The following is a 23,033-nucleotide window of genomic DNA, read 5'->3' on the forward strand; positions in this document are numbered from 1 at the left end:
AGTGTGTCTGTCTCCATCTGAGTAGAGAATGGGATTGTGCAGCCTCGGGAATCATTCTGTCACAACAAAGCTCTCACGCTACTTTTAATGTTTTGACATGAAATGGTGACAGCCATGCGGTCCGCCCATGCCCCACTTTGTCCGGTCATCATCTCCTGCTCATTCCCCGACCCTTCTATTTCTAATCTACGAAACACCTTCAGTATGAGAGAGTGGGAGGGAGCTGCGGTGGGAGGTGGAAGCAGAAGAGAGGTGGAGTGTTGTAATAGCAATGGATCCATTTTTATATGAAAGCTGACACTGCCACATGGGAAGGGCAGCTTTCTGGAGGGAGGTAATGGTTTCTTCTCCTCCCGCCGCTCCCTGAGGTGGGCTGAGTGTAAATTACATCCAGCTCAGCCTCTGCTCAGTCAAGACTGGAGCTGACTTGCACCCACCTCCCACATTCCCTTCCCTTCTCATCACCAGTTACAACCTCAGAGAGAGATATTCCCATCTTGCTAGGACACAATGAGACATATCAGAGGAAATAGCCTGCCTGCATGTCATACAACTCTCTTTTTTTCCCCACTCTCTCATAGTTCTTGTCTCTCTGCTCAAGCAAGTAGGAGCACTTGAGCTACAGCAACGCATCCTCAGCTTAGTCTCTGTATGCTCTGGGAGACTCTGGATTTTTCAGAAGGAGGAAAGGAAGTAGAGTATGAAGGGAAGGCTGCACATGCACAAAACAACTCTCCAGATCCACTCAAGTCAGATTGAAAGTGTCAGAGCAGCTTGGATGGCAGGCAGAGCAGAGAAAGGCAGACTAACGGGTGGCAGACTGTGTTTCATGGCCTGTCAGGTCAGGATCCATTATCCTCTGGCCATACTGTTTCTCATTAGCCCCCTGATGCGCTGTGAAGGCATGGCTTCGTCCTGCCATGCATGGCAAAACCCCTAAGTTGGAATGAGGCAGCACCTTGGCCCTCCTTGGCACAAAGACAATGCCGAGATTGGACAGGTGGAAAGACAGGGATGGGAAAAAGGGAGTAATACCCAAAAGACCAGTGGTGGAAAACATGGGGACTCTATAGATTCTCTACTTTGCCCCAACCAAACGACTGAGCAGAAGGTAGAGGACTATAATCTCTTCTATTATGGTTAAACACATTTTTCTTTTTCTTTTTTCTTTTAATATTTATTTAGTCAAGAAGTGAAACTCTTGAGACACTCTTTTACAACTGGATTGTGAAAAGCATTTGGAACTTTCACAGTGAGGATTTGGCAGATTTTTTTTAAGTAACACCCCAGTCACATAGGTCAGGAGACCAGTCAGCAACCACAAGTTGTTGAAAAAAAAAGTGTTTTCCCTACAACGGCTTGACAAGTTGTTGTTGACTGTCACTAGATGAAATTGGTTGCAAGAAGGTATACAGTGCTACACCAAAAACCCTTCTTGGATTTGATTGGTTCTCTAGCAGATCGCTAAAGTTGTCTATAGTTTGCATTCGAGATGCCAACTTGTCTGCAAATACTAACTGAGTAGTATTGAAACTGAAAAGTGCAGAAGTGCAGTGCAAACACTAAACAAAGACCCTTTGTCTTTGCTAAAGTAAATGTTGCACCTTTTGAAATATGTTGGTTGCAGAGATAAGGCACAACTTTCATTCTGAAGATATACATTCTCAACCAGCATGGCAGTTTCACTCCTGCTAGTTAGTGAAACTTGTAGTTTTAGTTTGGTAGTGTTTGCAGATAAGTCATCCCCTTCCTGTTCCAACATGACTGTCAGTGCACAAAGCCAGGTCCATAAAGACCTATATGAGCGACTTTGGTGTGGAACAACTCGTCTGGCCTGCACCTGAAGAACACTTTTGGGATGAACTAGAATGGAGACTGCGAGGCAGGCCTTCTCGTCAAACATCAGTCTCTGGCCTCACAAATATACTTTTAGGATAAGTCCAAAATTGCCATAAACCCACTCGTAAACCTTGTGGAAAGCCTTCCTGGAAGAGTTGAAGCTGTTATAGCTGCAAAGATGGGCTGACATCATATTAACTCCTATAGATTAAGAATTGGATGTACTTATGGACTTTTGGCAATATAAATAAATATGAAATACTGGTGGGCAGTAAAATTAAAGTAAAGTGGTAAACACAGAATAGAAAACAACAGAAACTCATCAGCTGCCTGGTTATTTAGAAGGGAAAAAAAGAGGAAAATCTAATTAAGACATGATCTCTGGGAAGTGAACTGACCAAAATCAAAAATAGTAAATTTGATATTATCGCTTTATTACCACTTTTACATATGTGTTAACATTTATGAATGCATGAGCAGCAGCGCAGGGGGTGTGGGAGGAAGAGAGCAACAACGAGGGCTGTCTCTGGGGCAGACTGCAGTGGAGTGCACACAAGAAGGGCTGGGAAGCCTCATATGATGCATTTACATGGATGTTACTGGTTATCTGCAGTGCTTTGTTATTTTTTTCCACCAATGGGTGACTTGGGTTTCCTTGCATTGAGTGGGTAAAGGAATCAAGGATGTGATTTCTGCAGGGGAAACCTTATTTTTGGCAAAGGTGATTTCTAATGTGTGTGCATATGCATGTGCATTTTTTCCATAACTGACTACAGAGATGTGGAAGAATTAAAGGAAGTAGATTTAATTCAACCCAAGTAAATAACCTGAATTTGATCATGAAGATATGTTTGTTTCTTTGGATCAGTAGTAGCTATTATATGAGCTTTAGTGTCCCTTGGCCTTAATTTTTCACATCTATAGAGCTCAGTAGGGATTGCCCACTTTTTCAGCATCCCCAGTCCTAAAAGTAAATTTCCCATGAATTCGATCATAGGAAAATAACGGGCCAAAAATAATGTCTAAAATCTCCAAAACTGTTAATTTGACGTCCTTTAAGTTATTAGGTAATTAAACATACTACAAACATAAGCCAGGAAAAGAGTAGGCAAGTACTGAATATTTGACATCACAAGTACTGAGGTGCATTGCTAAGAGCAACAGAAGCTAGAAGGTAGATAGAAAATAACAACAAGTGAAAGAACATCAACACGGATTAAAGTGACACACAGAAAACATGAGTAAATGGAGCACAAGTGAGGCAAATGTGGAAGAGTCTCTCTCTTCTGGAAGCTGTAGAAAACTAAAATAAGTAAAGTCATGTTCAGTAAAGCAGCTTTCTGTATTTCCATGTCTATCTCCCTTACAAGTCAAGTTTCCTATCTGAATGTGTTCCTGGCTCCACCTGAAAGGAAAACGCGCCGATCCAAACAGTCACTTTGCTCCAATCGAAGCCTCACCAACAGCGTCAATAAGAAGCCACAAAGACGCAAACTGGCAAGCTCATCCAAGGATCACATTGTGATTCACAAATGCGTGTCCATCTCTCCATCTCCGCAGCCAGACAGAAATAGTCAGTTTTGGCACTGCCATAGTTTTGCCTCTTTCCCTCTGCACTGTCTGTCCCTCCCTCCTCTCCTTTCATCTCAAAGCAGGAGGGAGTGGGGGGGGAAACTGAAGTTATTGCATGTGACACACCCAGGAGAGAAAAAAGGGGGGGAAAATCGCATTACTTCACAAAGCTGAATGCCACAGGAGCAGAAAGAGATGTAGCTCTCCTGCTGCTTAATAACAGTGGAAATATTTAAAATAGGAGCAGCGGCAGCAACGGTGGAATATTTCTGAATCTATATTTAGATTGGGAGTGATGTGCCTCGCCCTCGCAGCCATGGCTCATGTGGGATTCACAGGGGAGACATGGAAATGCATCAGGGTGGAGATCAATCTAGCATGCTGCAGAGTAAAATGCAGAAAGATGTCTTTCCCCTTGCACGAACACACACACACACACACAATTGGGCCAATATATCATATATTATCAAAACAAGTTCTGTCGTGTTCAGGCTGATGGCGGACGATCAAACTGAATCCTCCTGCATTTATTCCACAAGAACATTTCAAAGTATTGTAATCTCTAAATGAGGTAGGATTTACAGAGTGAGCTACAAAGTCAAATTCCTTTGTACAGCCTCTTTACAAGCCATCTATTTTTAGCTTCCGCTGCCATCACTACTCCAGCTGGATGCAAGAATATCATCTGCTATTCATTCATTCACTAACCAATAACCTGACTCCCGGGCTTGCTTTCACTCGCAGATTTCAAACATTATTACTTTCCAGGATCTTGTCACAGCAAATTGCATTGATTATTCGGCTCTACATCAGTTGGCTTTAATTACATTTACTTTGCATTGCTTCGCTAAGCATATATCTCCACGTGATTGCGACTAAATTACAATTAGCCAATGCCCCGTGCTCCTGGGAGAAAGACATAATGGTGGTTTCATGTAAATCAATGGCATGTGGGTGTTCATCTGCAAAAAATAATGAGGTACTGCAGAAGCTGGCTGAACAGTGTCACTGATAAACCTGAATTGATTTTTCACTGGTATAGATTGCATAACACTGTTAGACATAATTTTTTTGGTAAGTAAAATAAAGAAAGAGCCTTAATCTGTCGCACAGCTTACAGCTTCAGTGGATATTTTACATGGGTGGAATTACATTTATTCTTATTTAGCACTATTCAAAACTTATACCACAAGTGACAATCCAATATGTTTCTTATTTTCTACTTCAATTTCTCCCTGAATTATAAGAAATCCATTTCCAAAGCCCATTAACACACTGAAGAAGCTTTAAATCTTAAAATAGTATCATTATGTTTATTTATATCCCTTAGTTGCTGTCACATTGATACCCTTTTACAGTCTAAGTTGTTCATTTTAAAAATGGACACCATTTCAAACAATCAGGTCAAGAGAATTCCAGTGAGCCAAAAACGTCTAAAATCAACGTGCTTAAAATATGCAACGGGGGTTAGAGACCATCTCAATCTGACTCTGAGTCCTAAAACTAAAATCCCCTCCAATCAAAAACCAATAAAAGCCACAATTTCAACACAGTGTTTATGTCTGTGTTTGTGGGTGACACATATTTCTTAAATAAATCATACAAAATATACTTTGTAACAGAATCAGTTGTCTCTCCACTGAGCTTCTAATTACTTGGAAATACTCAAATGTTTGAAAAAAGCAAAACCATACCAGGTACACACACTGAAAATCAAAAAATCAGACAATGTCCAAAAAAGCCCTTTAAAGGCCTCTGGAAAGCCTGAAAAATTACTGCTCTAGACTACTTTAAAAATGAAGAAAAAAAAAGTGACTCCTTGGAAACAAAACATAAAGAAGAGAAGACTTTTGGACAGTACTGTAGGTATGGGCGAATCAGTATTGACACCAGCATTGGTAATCCAATTGGACTGAGGGGACCAACATTGTTATTTCAGCTTAGACATATCTGAAGTGAACATCTGAAGCCTCAGTAAACTACCAGCATAAAACAGTTTTCAGCCAGCTGCACGTTCTGGAGTGTCAGACCAGATCATGGAATACCAGCAGCTGCAGTCCGAGACTGTGGAGTTAGATCCTGCCACAGTAGAAAACTGATGAGTTCACCAGTGCTAAAATACAAGTGTGGGGATTGCCCAATTGTATATTGATCCCATCAGTGTCTCAAATGGAAGTAAATCTATATCTAATAATAACATAATAATAATATATATTTAAATACTTGGTGTCTAGTAATATATTTAGGAAGCCGGCCCAAATAAATGTTAAATATGTATATACTAAATTTTACTTATTTAGTTGTTTTTTTCCGTCAGTGATACAGCTAAACAATTTAATTCATATTCATGAATATGACCATGTATCTGTTCGGTTTGTATCTGTGAGTTTTTATGTTATATTCATTCACTGATGCAGGTATATATTATAATATATAAATAAACATATTTCAGCTGTTTACTTATCATTCTTTTGATTGGGCGCACAGTGCAGTGTTTTTTTTTTTTTTTACTTTATCAAAATCAGTGAGGTCGCATTGAGGAAAAATATCAAGCCACCCTTGCTCTAAATGGTCAGTTTTGTTTTATTTTATTCCTATATCGCTCTGGGATTAGCTCGTTTCCTTATATGGGCATTTCTGAGACGTGAAGGCGTGGCTTAGTTTTGTTTGGAGAAGCCAGGCGAGGGGCTGCCAATTAGAAGATACTTTCAGGAGGTGAGGATTAAAGAGACAGGAGCCTGGTTTTGTTCAGACAGAGAATGAACTGCAGGACTGTATATACTAAAGATACAACAAATTTTAATGTTAATTGTTAACTGTTAATTATGCAATGACGCTGCAGCAGATTCCAAGATTAGAAATATGGAGGTGGAGAAGAACACAGTAGGTCTTCTTTGAAAGTATCTACTCAATTATTTGATTCCTTGTGTCTTTAAAGCAAAGCGATTAAATGTATGTGTGAAGCAAAGAAAAAAGAAAGAAAGAATTGATCTCTAGATTGATGGATTAATAGATCAATGAATCGGTTAAAGGGAGAGTGCAGCAGGGGTTGGGTGTGGCTGACGTAGCAGAAGCTCAAGTACTAAATAATGAATTTAAAAATAAATCTTGAATTCAAGACACTATTAATGATAAGTTTAGTTCAGAACTAAAGAAACTGGATCAAATGATGGTAGTTTGTGTTAACAATAAATAAAAATAATAAAGTCTTAAAAAGGTTACAGTAAAAATAAATTCTGTGTGCTGGTTTTAAATTAACACAATGCGTATGAAGCAGCGTGAGTGGCTGGTCAACAGATGGTAGTGTTGACAGGCTGCTGGGTTCATTGGCCAGCTCTGTGTACAGTTAGCAGGGGGTCACCAACAAGCCCTGGGATGTTAGTCTCTGCCAGTCCCATTTTATCACATGCACACTTCGTCTGTGAAATCCCTTCTTATCACAGCTCCATTCAGCTGCCACCAAAAAAGCACCTGAACAGTATGATTTATGAACTGGGGTTTGCACTGTCTGACAAGGCAAACAATCCCACTTTGTGCCGCTGCTGCAGATATGAAACTTTGTTCTCAGATATGTGATTTTGCTTTAGATGAATGAGCGACGGTGTGAAGTGAAGGTCGAGCTGAATGCCAGCCTTCAGTCAAGGAGAACATTTTTATTTTCAGCTCAAAGGAGCATGGCATGTAGATTATCAGCTAACACTTCAAAAAATGATTGCATGAAGAGATCCAAGGCTGCACGGCGACACATGCACAAGCTCACAAGAGTCTCAGGCTTACTGGAAAGTAGAGAAGCAGAGCCCCGCACAGGATGGCCTCCAGCAGGACAAGACCTGATGCTCTGATACTCTGTGGAAACACAAACACACAACAATTATTAAACTTCTGATTTATCGACCATTTAATATATAAGAAATCTGAGCACAAAATAGGAATAATATGTTTAGCCAACTGGTATCAAAGACATTCACAAGCTCAAGTTGTTCATCTTTTACTAGTACAGGGTGGTGGGACTAGTGGTGTTGTTGTAGCCCCAGGGAGATCAGTCAACACATCAAGCTATGATTATTTAACTTGAAATCTGTATAAAGCAGAGATGCAGAGAACCACAACAGCAGCCAAGTCCTGATTCTTTCAGTACCTGTGCCAAATACTCTCAGTCTGGTGACGAGAAAATATAGCAATAGCAAAATCAACTTGTAGCAGTGGACAGAGCAATATTAAACCATTAAACCAACCATTAAAGGATAAGGCAGCTCAGGAGAGACTGTTCTGGTGGAAAATTGTCGTTGGCCGATCCTCCAGGAAGGACCAAAGCCTTAACTAACTATTACTGAGGTTTTATTGGGGCCTTTTCACTGAAGAAAAATCCACCAAACAACCACATTTCAAAGCCATGCAATGGCCATAACACCAAAACAGTGATGTCAAAGAGACTCAAATGCCACATAAAGAGCAATTGTAGTGTTGGGTGGTTTGTCACTATGACCAACTTCAATTACATTACAAACAGATTGCAGAAGAAAGTTTTTCAGTTTTTAATATAAAAACATAAATGGACAGCTTTAATTGTGATGTGTGTGTACCGTAAACAGAAATAAACCAAATAACATGTACAGAACTGCCCACTTTTTAAAAGATATAACAGAAACAGGGTATCATTTAGGCGATTCTGTAAGCCAAAAAGTTTTTATTCACATTAAAAATGTATCACACAGCATGTCAAAATACTCAAGGCTGATTTAAAGAGGATGGAGGTTTGTTCCTTGTTACTTGAAAGAGGAGAAGAGCAAAGCAAAAGCTCCTCCCTTAAGCACTTTTTATAGAAGCATCCACCATTTGCAGGCGCTTTGTGTGCACCTCTTGTGTAAGATATTTAGCAACATATCGTCCTCTAATTGACAAGGCGCTTGAGGGGGGCTTTCAGAGAGCAGAGGACAGCTGTGCCACCCATTTAAAGATACATGCAAAAGAAAGCAAAAGGGCTCTCTTGGTGCACCAGATAAACTTATTTAATTAAATTGCATGAATGTAATTGAAAAGTCTGCAAAGAACTTTGAAACAAAATCTTAAACTTAGTTTAATGACATTAATTGGAATTATATAAGTAGCCTTTAAATTATGACAAAGCCCTGGAGTACCTGAAACATCCATCTGCTTTAATAATGGGGATGATCCTTTGATGAACTCTAGCCGTTGTAATGGCAGAGTCCTCGGGTGTGGAAGACAGAGCAGCTAGAAGTTCCTTTGTCAGGAATGTGGAGCATCTTCAGGCTAAACCTCAGATGTTTGATGCTCAATTCAAAGCTAGTAATTAAGACACTTAACTGACAGAAACAACGAGAGCAATGGGAGGCTGAAAAGTTCAGAGATTTAATTAGGTAGATGTTAAACTAAAGAAAAAATGTTTGAAATATTAACCATACAAAATCAAGTTTTGTGTCTTGACATGAATATATATTTATTTTTTTGTTCCAAAACACGAGACATTGTACGGTGTATTCAGGTAACACTGAACAGTGGGAGCAGTCGCAGTTTTCCCCATATGGTATCTCACTTTTTCTTATCCTGGAAAAGTACACAATACACACCCCGTCTCCTTCTGCTTTTTGTGGGAGTTTTTTCTTCCCACTGTCGCAGAAGGGTTACTTGATTGGGTTGTCTGGCTGTTGAGGTTTTCTCTCTAACATTGTAGGGTCTCACACCTGAGTTGGCTCCTGTAGTGAAATGAAACTGAATCTCCTGTTTGTCTGCTACGGTTTGCAGATCCCAGCAAGTGTAGCATCCTGAGTGTGTGTTGAGGTAGTTCTGTGTTTTGAGTCGCAAAGCTTTTGAATATTAGTATTAATATATAAAACACTCTGTTTCTAATGCATGTTTCATTTTCCGGCATATTAGAGCAGTGATGCTCAGACACCATCAACAAATTGAGTTGCTAGACTGATGAGGAATCTGTGTCATCAAAGTGCTGCTTAGTAAATGACTAAAATATAGTCTTGCTGATAACTAACAAATGTAACTCAATGCCCTCCACAGCATTCTGACGCTAGTCTAATTCTGGTACTTGAAAACTCCAGGACTGATTCCTGGAGGATCGATCTCTGTCTCTCTTCCACAGCATGTCTTTTATCCTGTCGTCCTTCTCTCACCCCAACTGGTCGCGGCAGTTGGCCGACCCTCGCTGATCCTGGTTCTGCCGGTGGTTTCTTCCTGTTACAAGTGAGTTTTTCCTCCCCACTGTCGCCAAAGTGCTTGCCCATAGGGAGTCATATGATTGTTGAGTTTTCTCTGTATGCATTATTGTAGGGTCTACCTTACAACATGAAGCGCCTTGAGGCGACTGTTGTTGTGATTTGGCGCTGGATAAATAAAATTGAATAAAATTGAGTTGAAAAGCCAAATCCCACTTTTAAAAAAGTAGTTACGTAGATCCAAGAAACAAAAGAATCACCAAAGAGATGCTACGAATTAGACTGAATTTGTAATTCGTGTAAGTAGTATGTACTACTTCATGTACGGAAAGTATAGACTTAGAGAGGGTTAGAGTCAGAGGTTACGGTTAAATCACAATAACATGAAAAAATGAATGAGCTCTTTTGATCAACCACAAAATTTGTATAGGTATCCTCACCCAGGCAAAAAAAAAAGGACAACCGTTGTATTTGAACCCAAACCACAATCTTTTTCTAAACTTAACAGAATAGTTTTTTAAGCCTTTAAGTCCATTTAAAATCTCAAACCTGACTAAGTCTCTAAATTCCTCCACTACCAGCACATCCAGCCTGTTTTCTTTTTTTTTTTTCACTTTTTAGATAGAAATTGAGATCTAGAAAGGCGATACAGTAGATACAATGAGATGAAACTAGGAGGAGGATGATCCACTGTGGCGACCCCTAAAGGGAGCAGCTGAAAGTAGGTATGGGGCTTGTCAAATGAAAAAGCTCATTCAGGCAAAGAAAAACCAGACAAACACAAAAACAAAAATAAACGTGACTAATTCGCAAACTCATGCCATGCTCGAGTAAGAAACGAGTAAAATACAGTATTCTCCACGTTTGCTGATCATTCACTCTCTGTGACTGATTATAGGACCCCACCGTACCACAGGCAGCACTCTTGCATGAGCTAAATCTCAATCTTTACTTTGCATCACATCTTACATTCATACTCTTCTTTTTAAAGGTGCATGGTCTCAAGGTCATGTAAATAATGAAAAACTTAGTGAAGTTACTAAATTAAGCAGGGGATTTCAACCAGGTGTCATCATTCAAATATACATATAAACCACGCATCATAAGTAAAAGATTAAACAGATTGAATGGTGAGTGGTCTGATGTATGAATCAAAGTAAATGTGCTTTTGTGTTTGCAAACTTTGGTCGTGATCCAAGGTGGTGATTTTGACTTGATCTGAAGTGTTCGATTCATTTGAAATCATTTCAAAGCTTTATTGTGACCACCCACATTTGGAACTACTGTTTATTAGTTCGAGCGGGCTTTGATGACCATATTGTCATGGTCCCTGTGCCCTGCTGGTCAATCCTCTATTGGGCAATATGTTTGTGGTTTGTTTGCTCTCTCGCCCTCTCTCTCTCACTCTCTCTCTCTCTCGCCACGGCGATGCTCACTGCGGGCTCCCGCTGCTGGCCCACACACCTGCTCATCACCACACCGGCTGCTGATCCCAGCTGATTACTGCACTACTTAGATGGCGAGTCTGCACTAGTCTTCGCTGGATCGTTGAACTATCAGCGTCAGTCAAACTTGTGTATCTGCCAACCTGTATCTTGAAAGCCCTTTGTTATTATCCCGCTAACCCGACCTTTTGTGTTTAGATCGTTTTCGGAACCGGATTCTGAGAGGAGTGACTGAGGAGGAGCTTTTTGTACAGAAAGTGTGGAGCACCTTTTCCCCTAACCCTGTTTCCCACGGACCCTGGCGACCCGGACCCGTTTCCCCTGCACATTGTACATAGCCACTTGGTGATTGTGTTCACTGTAAATAAACGCACTGTTCTTCGCTTTAAAGGAAACCCTGGCCTGCGCCTGAGTCTCTTTCGGAACCCCTAACAGAACGATCCAGCCATTATGGACTCAGCAGGACAGGACCCCGTGGGCCGGGCTCTGGCCGCCCAGGAAGCCGCGCTGGCCCGTCATGAACAAATGCTCGGGCAGCTACGGCAGGATGTCGCCGCATTGACCCTGGCAGTGGCGCAGTTAATACCGCTGGAGGGAAATGCGCAACCAGGGAATCCCCAGCCACCCAGCCCGGCTCCCCAGGCGGCACCGCCCGCCGTAGCGTCAGGTAGCTCACCGCGGGTCGGTACGCCGTCTGACGGACCTTTACCCACACCGGAACCATTCTCGGGTGAGTCTGACAAATGCGCCGGATTTTTGGCTCAGGTGTCTCTGACGTTTCGCGAGCTGCAGCGTTTTCATGGCAACGATGGGGCGAAGATCACTTATTTCGTTCAACTTCTGAGGGGCCGTGCACTAAAGTGGGCCCAGGTTGTGTTAAACTCTGATCCTGTCATCACCTACGCTGACTTTCTCTCCAAGTTTAAGAATGTGTTTAACCCAGGCACCGGGGCAGAGGCCGCTGCTCTCCGTCTCCTCAACTTCAAACAAGGTAGGAGGAGCATGTCTGATTACGCTATCGACTTCTGGATTCTGGCAGAAGAGGCAGGGTGGAATCAGGAGGCGCTACGGAGCACGTTGCTGAACAATGTCAGAGAAGAATTAAGGGACGAGCTAATCATGCGTGATCTCCCTGCCTCCTTTAATGAGCTAATGTCCCTGTGCATTAAGGTGGATGAGCGGTTACGGGCTCGCCGGTCGCAGCGGAACTACAACTTCCATGAGGCTGCGGGAATCTCTGGCACCGGCGCCATGGCGGATGCCGGCCCCTCCCGGACTCACGAGAGCGGGGACGGAGAGGAACCCATGCAGCTGGGCGGCTCCCATCTCACCGCGGCGGAGCGTCAGCGCCGGATTACCGCCGGTGAGTGCCTCTATTGTGGTCACAGGGGACATGTTGTGGCTACCTGCCCTTCGCGGGCAAAAGGGCGCGCCCGCCAGTGATGGTAGGAGTACTGGTGGGCGAGCTGAGCCAGGAAGAAGCTCCTCCCCGTTTAACACTACCGGCCACGCTTTCCATTCACTCTAAGAGCCGCTCCCTATCGGTGTTAATCGACTCTGGGGCGGAACAAAACTTTATTGACTGTCAGTTAGCCCGGCAACTTGGGTTACTATTGGAGCCCCTGCCTCATGCATTACGTGTTACGGCATTGTCAGGTCAACGCCTTCCAGACATCACTCTGGTGACGGAGCCTGTCGAGCTCACCCTCTCTGGCAATCATTCTGAAGAAATCTGTTTTTTGGTGTTTAAAGCAACTCGCACTCCACTAGTTCTCGGCCATCCTTGGCTACAACAGCACAACCCTCACATAGATTGGCTGAAGGGGCGTGTCACTGGGTGGGGGGAGGACTGCCACATGACCTGCCTTAAAGCAGCCTCGCCTCCAAGCGTTGAAACGCCCTCTTCTGGGGTATTGGAATCAGCTGATTTAACTAATGTGCCCTAGCTGAGGTGTTTCAAAAGGCCCGCGCCCAGTCACTCCCTCCGCATAGACCCTATGACTGTGCTATCGAACTGCTCCCGGGAGCTCCTTTACCCACCAGTCGGCTATATAGCATCTCACTTCCAGAACGAGACGCTATGGACAAGTACATCACGGAATCCCTGGCTGCCGGCCTCATTCGGGCCTCCACCTCTCCAGTCGCGGCAGGCTTCTTCTTTGTCGAAAAGAAGGATAAAACCCTCCGGCCATGCATTGACTATCGCGGATTAAACAACATCACAGTAAAAAATAAATACCCTCTGCCGCTCCTCAGTTCTGCCTTCGAGCTCCTCCAGGGGGTTACTGTTTTCACCAAACTGGATTTGCGAAACGCATACCATCTGGTTCGCATCCGTGAGGGCGATGAGTGGAAGACCGCCTTCAACACCCACCTCGGCCACTTCGAGTACCTTGTCATGCCCTTTGGTCTCACTAACGCCCCTGCGGTGTTCCAAGCCCTGGTGAACGACGTGCTCAGAGACTTCATTAACCGTTTTGTTTTTGTCTATCTAGATGACATCCTGATCTTTTCCAGAAACCAATCCGAGCACGAGACCCATGTCAGACAGGTCCTGCAACGACTCCTCGAAAACCGATTGTTCGTCAAAGGAGAAAAGTGTGAGTTCCACGTCTCCACCGTTGCATTCCTGGGGTACATAATCGACCAAGGAAACCTCCGCCCGGACCCTGTGAAGGTAAAAGCCGTTGTTGAGTGGCCGGAACCTCCTAATAGGCACCAACTGCAACGTTTCCTTGGATTTGCCAACTTTTACCGGCGGTTCATTCGGGACTTCAGCCGAGTTGCCTTGCCGCTGACCCAGCTAACCTCTCCCAAGCTTCCTTTTCAGTTGAACAAAGAAGCTCAGGCAGCTTTCCAAGAACTGAAGAAACGATTCGCCTCAGCCCCCATCCTGATCCAACCCGACCTCACGCAGCCATTTGTGGTCGAGGTCGACGCGTCCGACTCAGGGGTTGGAGCGGTTCTGTCGCAACGGAAGGACGGTAAGCTCCACCCTTGTGCCTTCTTCTCCCGCCGTCTGTCCCCTGCAGAGAGAAACTATGACGTCGGGGATCGGGAACTGCTGGCGATAAAACTAGCCCTGGAGGAGTGGCGGCACTGGTTGGAGGGCACGGCTCAGCCTTTCCTCGTCTGGACAGACCACAAGAACCTGGCATACCTACAATCAGCTAAGAGGCTCAACGCTCGACAGGCCAGGTGGGCACTGTTTTTCACCCGTTTCCACTTCTCCATCTCTTACAGACCCGGTTCCCGGAATGTCAAACCCGATGCCCTGTCCCGTCAGTTCTCAGTCTCGGAGGACACCACTGAGCCCGCTCCCGTTCTCCCCGCCACCTGTGTCGTGGGCGCCATCTCCTGGGGGATCGAAGCAGCCATTCGGGAGGCTCAGGTGTTGGAACCGGATCCAGGAGGTGGGCCAGTCCAACGGCTCTACGTCCCTCAATCAGTACGTTCTCAAGTGCTTCAATGGGCCCACACTGCCCGCTTTACGTGCCACCCAGGGGTCCACCGCACTATCAACTTCCTCCAGCGCTACTTCTGGTGGCCCTCTCTGACTAAAGACGCTCGGGAGTACGTCTCCGCCTGCGCGACCTGTGCCCGGAATAAACCATCTCATCAGCCGCCCGCTGGACAGCTCAATCCCCTGCCGACTCCGTCCAGGCCGTGGTCCCATATAGCTTTGGACTTTGTAACCGGACTGCCGCAATCAGCAGGCAACACTGTCATACTTACCGTCGTGGACCGTTTTTCTAAAGCTGCCCACTTCATAGCTCTACCCAAGCTTCCTACGGCCATGGAGACCGCACGACTGCTCACCCGTCATGTGTTTCGTTTGCATGGGATCCCGGAAGACATTGTGTCTGACAGAGGCCCCCAGTTCACGTCTGGCGTCTGGAAGGAATTCTGCTCCTCATTAGGAGCAAAGGTCAGTCTGACCTCCGGTTACCATCCCCAAAGCAACGGTCAGTGTGAGCGAGCTAACCAGGAGCTCGAGGCAATGTTGCGGTGCACAGCGTCCTCCAACCAGTCCATCTGGAGTGATGAACTACCCTGGATTGAGTACGCCCACAACAGTCTGACTTCCTCCGCTACTGGTCTGTCTCCCTTCGAGGTCTCACTGGGTTTCCAGCCGCCTCTCTTCCCCTCTGTCGAGGGTGAGCATTCTGTGCCATCTGTCCAGGCCCATCTACGGAGGTGCCGACGAGCTTGGCGGGCCGCACGGACGGCGTTGCTGCGCACAAAGGACCGAACCAAACAGACCGCAGATCGCCGCCGCACACCAGCTCCAGCATACAGCGTGGGACAAAAGGTATGGCTGTCCACGCGCTTTGTTCCTCTCAGGACTGAGTCCAAGAAGCTCAACCCAAACTTCATTGGTCCCTTTGAGGTTTCGGCACTGATCAACCCCGTCTCTCTGAAACTCCGGCTGCCCCGCAACATGAGGATTCACAATGTGTTCCACGTCTCCCAAATCAAACCTGTCCAGAATAGCCCCCTGTGCCCTCCTTCCGGGCCCCCTCCGCCCGCCCGGCTTGTGGACGGCTTGCCCGCCTATTCCATCACGCGGATTATGGACTCTCGCCGCCGCGGGCGTGGCTTCCAGTACCTTGTGGACTGGGAGGGCTATGGCATTGAGGAGCGGTCCTGGGTTCCGCGGGCCGCTGTCCTGGACAAGCGTATGCTGCGGGCCTTCCATCTGTCTCATCCTGGTAAGCCTGGTGGGTCGCCGGGGGGCTCCCGTTGAGGGGGGGGTACTGTCATGGTCCCTGTGCCCTGCTGGTCAATCCTCTATTGGGCAATATGTTTGTGGTTTGTTTGCTCTCTCGCCCTCTCTCTCTCACTCTCTCTCTCTCTCGCCACGGCGATGCTCACTGCGGGCTCCCGCTGCTGGCCCACACACCTGCTCATCACCACACCGGCTGCTGATCCCAGCTGATTACTGCACTACTTAGATGGCGAGTCTGCACTAGTCTTCGCTGGATCGTTGAACTATCAGCGTCAGTCAAACTTGTGTATCTGCCAACCTGTATCTTGAAAGCCCTTTGTTATTATCCCGCTAACCCGACCTTTTGTGTTTAGATCGTTTTCGGAACCGGATTCTGAGAGGAGTGACTGAGGAGGAGCTTTTTGTACAGAAAGTGTGGAGCACCTTTTCCCCTAACCCTGTTTCCCACGGACCCTGGCGACCCGGACCCGTTTCCCCTGCACATTGTACATAGCCACTTGGTGATTGTGTTCACTGTAAATAAACGCACTGTTCTTCGCTTTAAAGGAAACCCTGGCCTGCGCCTGAGTCTCTTTCGGAACCCCTAACACATATGGCCTATAAAACATCAAACATGTTGATGTGATGTTGCAATTGTGAATTAAATTAGTGTAGATCTCTCTTATCCACTGTTGAGTCACAAAACTTTAGCTCTTCATGGCATTAATGACTACATTCTTGGTTTAAAACACATAAATATGATTATATTAAAGAAGAAGATGCCCTTTAATACCAATTCAAGATGACGTATCTGGAAAATCATTGTTTTATTATAACACCTACCTTATTCCTACGAAAGTGGTATATAAGGACCATGCTAATGAAGACGATCAGCATGCAGAGGCACTGGAAAGAGACCACAGCCATGCGAAGAGCGCCATCCTCTTGTACCACACAGGGGGTGTCATCTTTACAGTAGGCACAACCCTGCTGGCAAGGCAGGCAGTCACTGGAAGATCCCTCCTCTGTGTTGGGACTGCTATCTGCAGGTTTTCCCTTCCTCCCCATTCCTGTCAAAGAAAACATTGAAAAGAAGAAGTCCCAAAATCTTAAATACTCAAAGAAACAAACACTAAATAAAAACTCTCACAGGCTGATTTCATATTTTTTGTGTGTTCCAGGACAATTATAGCTACATTTTTAATAATAATAAAAAATAAATAAACGGCCCGAAATACTGACACAATAACCCCGCCAACAATTTTCTGCAACTGAAGTTCATTTAGGCTAAAGTAGCACATAAATTAGTGCATTTAATAAAAATTAAAAATACTAAAAAATATCTGAATTCAAGAGCACAATGTGCTGAATAAATACATTTCTGAAATATTAAATGCAATTCCAACAGCTAAAAGTCACGGATAAATATTTAATGGATAAAATGACAAATAAGTTTAGCTTATTCAGTTGGCTAACAATAGAAATGAATTATGAAATATAATGAAATAAAGGTTGTACTCTTAGTTTATAAAGCAAAACAAAAGAAAGATCAACAGTTGAAAAATGCTAGAATTAATGGTGGGACTGATAAGTTGTTAACTTAAAATAAATGAGCTAGATGATAAACTGTCGTGTGAAAAAGAAAGTACGCACTCAAGTTTTAAGTTTTTACGTATCAGGACATAAAAAGAGATCATCTGGTCCTTAAGAGGTTCAAAAACTGGTTAAATATAACCTCAGATAAACAACAGGGCAACATATTACACAATGTTACAGAATATTTAACAAAAAAATGAATGTGTGAAAAAACTATGTACACCCTTCCTCCATCCATAGGAATCAAGAGGGTAAATAGCATTTCTGCTAATCAGATGCAGATCATCGTAAACAAGTCTGAGCAGCTCTATAAAAGTAAAGAAGGCCATCATTGTACACTAAGAAAGATTATTCACAAGTGAAAAACATTCAAGACAGTTGCCATCTCTTACCAGGAGTGGACATTCAAGAAAATTCACCCCTAGATCAGACTGTGCAATGCTCAGAGAAACTCCAAAAACCCAAGAACTACAAAGCTTTGTCCAAATTTGTTCATGCAACATGACAATGATGAGCAAATCCACAACAGAACAGCTGGAAAAGAAATCAAGGTAATGCCATGGCCTTAAGAGAGCTGTGCATAAACAAATGCCTTTAATAGAAATTATTTAATAGAAAACACATAACAAATAGAATACCCATACGCTATAAAATAAATCAGAATATAAAAAAGTACATTTATTAATATGGTAACACAATCTGACAGAGTTAGTTAGCTAGAAACAGAACTAGAAAATCAGTTTGCCAGTTGGTTGAAATTTTTTGCTAAAGTTGAATGAATGAATTTGAAACAATAATCAATAGTGTAGTTAAAATATTGGTTGAATGGTTTGATCGCTTTGTTATAGGTAAATATAAAGATAAAAGACTGTAACATCTACTTTCACTGAATTAGGTTTTACACAACTACCCTTGACCTGTAAATCTTTTTGATTTGTATATGTGTTTTTTTTTTGTTTTTTTACTCAATAATTTGACATTCGACATCATATTTTGAAGAAGATAGGAACAGATGGTACAGCAACTGTCATTTAAATTTTCCTTGTTATTGAATTTTCCTCCAGATCTGTCCAGATGAAGTGCGTCAGTGGCAGAGTGAATCCCGACTGTATATATACTCTTCTTCGTCTCTGACCTTACAAGAAGCCATCGACACTGTGTCAACAAAAGGGAGATGGATCTCTGTGTGTGAACATGGAAAGTCAACACTGCTCAACCCTGTTCAGTCACAGGCATATCATACAAGGCTGATGACTTCAGCTCCCTAATAAAAACACACACAAAGACTTTTTTTAAAAAACTTTTTTGGTTTATCCTACCAGGACCAGAGAAGCTGTGAAATGTTTTTGAATGAAGCGTAGTATAAACTAACTATAACCACTTCAAAAGTAGCTGTTTTTTATTTGCTCAAATACATTGGTCACATTGGGAAGTAGCAAAAACTTACGCAAACTTAAGAAAAAAACTCTCTCTCAGGGTAAAGTAAGGTAAAAAAACCAAAAAACTAAACAAACCCAGGGGGACAACAAGGAGGAAGTGGACTTGTTATTGGCTTGTATAGAAATCCCCTGAGAGATGCCCATGTGGTTGGATAGATAACACATTTTGGACTTATAGAGCTTTTATAGAGGCTTTATTGGAAGCAGGCATTGTCTCAGAGATTTGCAGGGATTTTGCCTTTAAAAAGAAACTGGCCTATTTTTCAAAGCTATGACTCGGCACATCATTGATCCCTTCAAAAGGAGTACTTATCTCGGTAGCATTGAGTCATTTCCTTTAGCTCATTCTCAGTGGTTTGTTGCTGCTACGTTTGAGTGACAGTCAAAGGAAACGCAGCTACAGTAACCTCTCTCCCATATTTATATGCAAGATACACAATGTAAGATCACTGTGAGAGAAAGGGAAGAGAGTTGCACAGGCTTCCTCTGCAGGAGTGTCAGTGATGTCCCCTTGTGGATTAACAGGCTTGTTATTGGCCCCATGGTGGGCCAAACTGCAGCACAACGCCTCGCTAACAGGCTTGCTTTTCCTCTCTATTGCTGGGTTAACAAAGATGCACACACACTGAGCTTTCATGCAGATTTGAACACTTGCACATGCAAGTTTGTGTGCCTTCGCAGCACAGCAAACAACACAAATTGGCTAAATCAGACAGAACATATATTTAGCTCTCTGTGCACGAAGTGTGACGTTTTAGAGTAAAAAATGGATGCAATAAGATGGTGGAAAAATCTGAGTGAAGGAAGGTAAGGGGGAGGGAAATGGATGAGAATGGGGGTAAAATTGAAACAGACGCACGAGAACACGCTGTATGAGGTTTGAGTGGGATGAGGCAGGAGGGAAAGTGGATTGAAATGAAAGTATGGCACAGAAAGTGATGGAGGGCAGGTGAAAACCACTGGGGTTCTGTGTCTGCAAAAGCCTTTTTTAATTAACTCACAGCAGACAGAATAAACTGGAGAAAGTCGCTACCATTAAAAAGATATTTCCCTTCTCGAACCAGATTAGCCTCCCCAGGTACTGGGGCTACTTCAATTTTCAGACAGGGCGGATACGGTTATCGCAAATAGCTGACGGTCTTCGTCATAAAGTGCAGCTTTTAGCAGAGTCAGAATTAATAAAATGAACTTATTGTTAATTCATCTGCTCTATTTTAGTGAGAGAAAAAAGGATGATTATGTGGAAACATTTTAAAATTTCCAAACATTTGCTGCCCAACTGCTTGAAAAATCTGATGCTAAATAATAATTTTTTACCTTTGTGTCTCCTGTGCTTTTTACTTCCTGTTCCGCTAATTACCCGCTCTCACCTGCCTCTCATTGTGCAATCAGTCCTGTGTGTCTACATATAATCCTCCCTTCACCTTCATCAAGACGTCAGTTTTCCCCCCATGTTTTACTGGTTCTTAGTGTCTGGATACGCCCTGTTTAGTCCAGTGACTGCAGTGGACATTGTTTTTTTCAGATTTTTGCCAATTAAGGCACTTCTTTTTCATTGTTATTCCACCAAACTCTACATTCTGCACTCAGCTCTTCTCTTCACCTCAGTCCAGGACAAAGGTTTTAACTGTGGACGTTGCAAATCAAAAAGTACGATAAACACAACTTACCAATCCTTCAGTTTACTCACATTTGTCAGATCTTTCAGCCACGTTTCATGGACTGCTGTGGCGTTTAGTCAGTAAGAAAATTTCCAGACAATTTCCAGAAAATATTAAATGCCATCAAACATTTTGATATGCACAGAAGTAACTAATATATTTAACAAAGGTGAATTAAAGCCAGGGTATAATTGGGCACATACTGGCTATAATGTACGCACTTCCACCTGTGATTTCCCTGCTTTAAGTCGTAGGGTTGTTCATTGTTAGCATGTTTAGCAACACTTAAACGCAGCCACATGAATAAAGTCTGCATACAAAGGAACAATCATCTTACAGTGACTGATTTGCCATTACTTACTTGTAAAACCATTGACAGCTACTCTGTTGGGATGATAGAAACCTTTCCTGCAGTGGCACTTGTACTTGTCCAAGACAAATCCGTGACCACGGATCGGCAAACACTGAGAAGAGAAGACCAGAGACAAAAATGAGTGCAGTTTAAGCTAGAATAAGTTTTACAATCAACAGCGTTTAATCGTGACATCTTGTAATGCAGACACAGACGTGAAAACTATTAAAATATGTCAATACCAAAGCAAAAAGTAAAGCCCGCAAACCACATTCAGCAAACAGACTGAGATCAAGTGCCTTGCGGGAGGGACACGGGTCTAATTATTTAAGTTGTGAGATTCCTCTTTCTGTCTAACTGTGCCTCCTCGTCTCTCCATATTAAATTAGTAAAGCCTCTTCCATTTGATTGAACGTGTGATAGGAAGTAGACTGAGAAGAGCAGAGAAAAACACGAGGGGCGTCAGGGGGCACCCTTGGCAGACTTTGTGTGCTGTTTGCCAAATTACAAGACATAATTAATAGCTAAATTAAGAACAGACTTATTTGCCTGATTAAAGAATCGCCATTAATTCTATTTCTTGTGGGAATGAGATTTCATCATCTCCCCAGTACAAACACATTTTCCCCTCTCATTCTTGCTCTCCTTCAAAAACTCCTTTACTGTTTTTTTTATTTTTTTCTCCACACAACGTGAACATGTTTTTCTAAACCAAGACGATAATGACTTATGAATCCAAAGAAACGACAAGAGGCCCAGAATAGCAACGGTACTTTAGCTGACACTTGACACGCTATGAAGTGTTTGTGACCTGACTGAGAGATCTAGAGGAAAGGCCGGTGGCAACGTCAAAATGAAGCACCAGTCACTGTGATGCTCTTCACAGCGGACTGGACTCGGCATGTCTTGAGAGGCTGCTATTTCTGACTGTCTCTCAAGGTCCTTGGTGAGGGCTGAATGCATTTTTCAGTCCGAGAGTGTGCGCTCCTCAGTCGAAGCCTTGAGAGGCCAGCCAGGACTCAAAAGCCCAAGGTAATTACCAGGTTACTATTCAGTGGACAACTTCCTCAAGTAAATTCCACTGAAGAGGCCAAAGTATATGAAGTGACTCTTCACTAATCTGTCGAAGACGACTTGTCGTTTTAGTGGTGAGACCCTAGAAAGACCCTCAATCTGACACCCGTGAATCTGATTTTCCTCACCACTGTACTCAAACACTATATAATACCCACACGGCTCGTAACGAAGTAGATGCTTATTTCAAGACATACCCTCTATGTCACGTATCTGTCAAGTATTGGCGGAGAGACGACCCAAATGCAGGTAAAAATCATTAGAGAGCATGTCTTTATCAGCTAGAAAAACACACGGTCCGAAAGAGAAAACAAAACAGAATCACTGGGTGCTGTCTAGTATTTATAAAATGTCCTCCCACTTCCTTTACCCAAATCCATTTACCTGGAAAATGTCAAGAAATGTATAAAGTTATATGCACATAGCATTATATTTTAGTATATTATAGTATATTTATATTTTAGAATCCTTAACAACATGGCGACAAATCTCATCTGTGTTGCAGCATCAACAGAAAATGCACACCCTGCGTGATCTCACTTTGTTGTTTGAGCCAGGCCATATAAACAAGAACCACCAGTGAAAAACGTCAATTTATCCCAACAGCTGGAATTTTAAAGGAAAAGGAAGACGTGCTTGGATGAGGAAATCAATTAAAGGCAATCCCAAAGACTAAAAATACAATGACAACCTGAATCTTCAAAGATGACAACAATCTGTTTTGATAAGAAGCAGAGTTATTCACAGGAGCCTAATGTTCATAGTTCAGCTGTGGGCTTAACATAGCGACTTGTTGAAGGTTTATTATGGCTGCCAAACAGTTAGGAACCTTTCTGGGCACATTTGACTGTTTGAAACAAAAATGAAACATAAGCAAAAGCAGACAATCAGAAAGGAGGGAAAAGAACAAAAGCAGGAAATAAAAGAGCTGAGGAACCAAACCTTCAAAGTAAAACAGGAAGTAACCAAAAGATAACTAATTAACCACAAGGCATCACGACAGATAAAGGGGAACGCAGAAAGTAGAAAATAACACTAGAGACAACCGAACACTAACAGAACTGCTGACATTTTGTTATATATTTTATGCTATTAGTGTCACATGCTTTGAATATATTCCCCCATCATGCTTTTTTAAGCGCTCTTCCACCAGTCATGT

The 23,033-nt window shown here is 43.2% G+C and overlaps 1 protein-coding gene across 3 annotated transcripts in view; it reads right to left on the reverse strand.

Annotated features, from left to right (window-relative positions):
* Positions 1-23,033, reverse strand: part of gpr158a (G protein-coupled receptor 158a) — a 97,706-nt gene that overhangs the window by 28,962 nt on the left and 45,711 nt on the right. For all 3 annotated transcript variants that reach the window (XM_026180083.1, XM_026180082.1, XM_026180081.1), the window contains exons 3-5: positions 20,810-20,912; positions 16,596-16,822; positions 7,189-7,257 (exon numbers count right to left, since the gene is read on the reverse strand). In XM_026180083.1, coding sequence (XP_026035868.1) covers positions 7,189-7,257; positions 16,596-16,822; positions 20,810-20,912 — 399 coding nt within the window. The remainder of the gene's footprint in view (positions 1-7,188; positions 7,258-16,595; positions 16,823-20,809; positions 20,913-23,033) is intronic.

This window comes from Astatotilapia calliptera, chromosome 9 (genome assembly GCF_900246225.1).
Source record: "Astatotilapia calliptera chromosome 9, fAstCal1.2, whole genome shotgun sequence".
Taxonomy (NCBI): Eukaryota; Metazoa; Chordata; class Actinopteri; order Cichliformes; family Cichlidae; genus Astatotilapia; species Astatotilapia calliptera.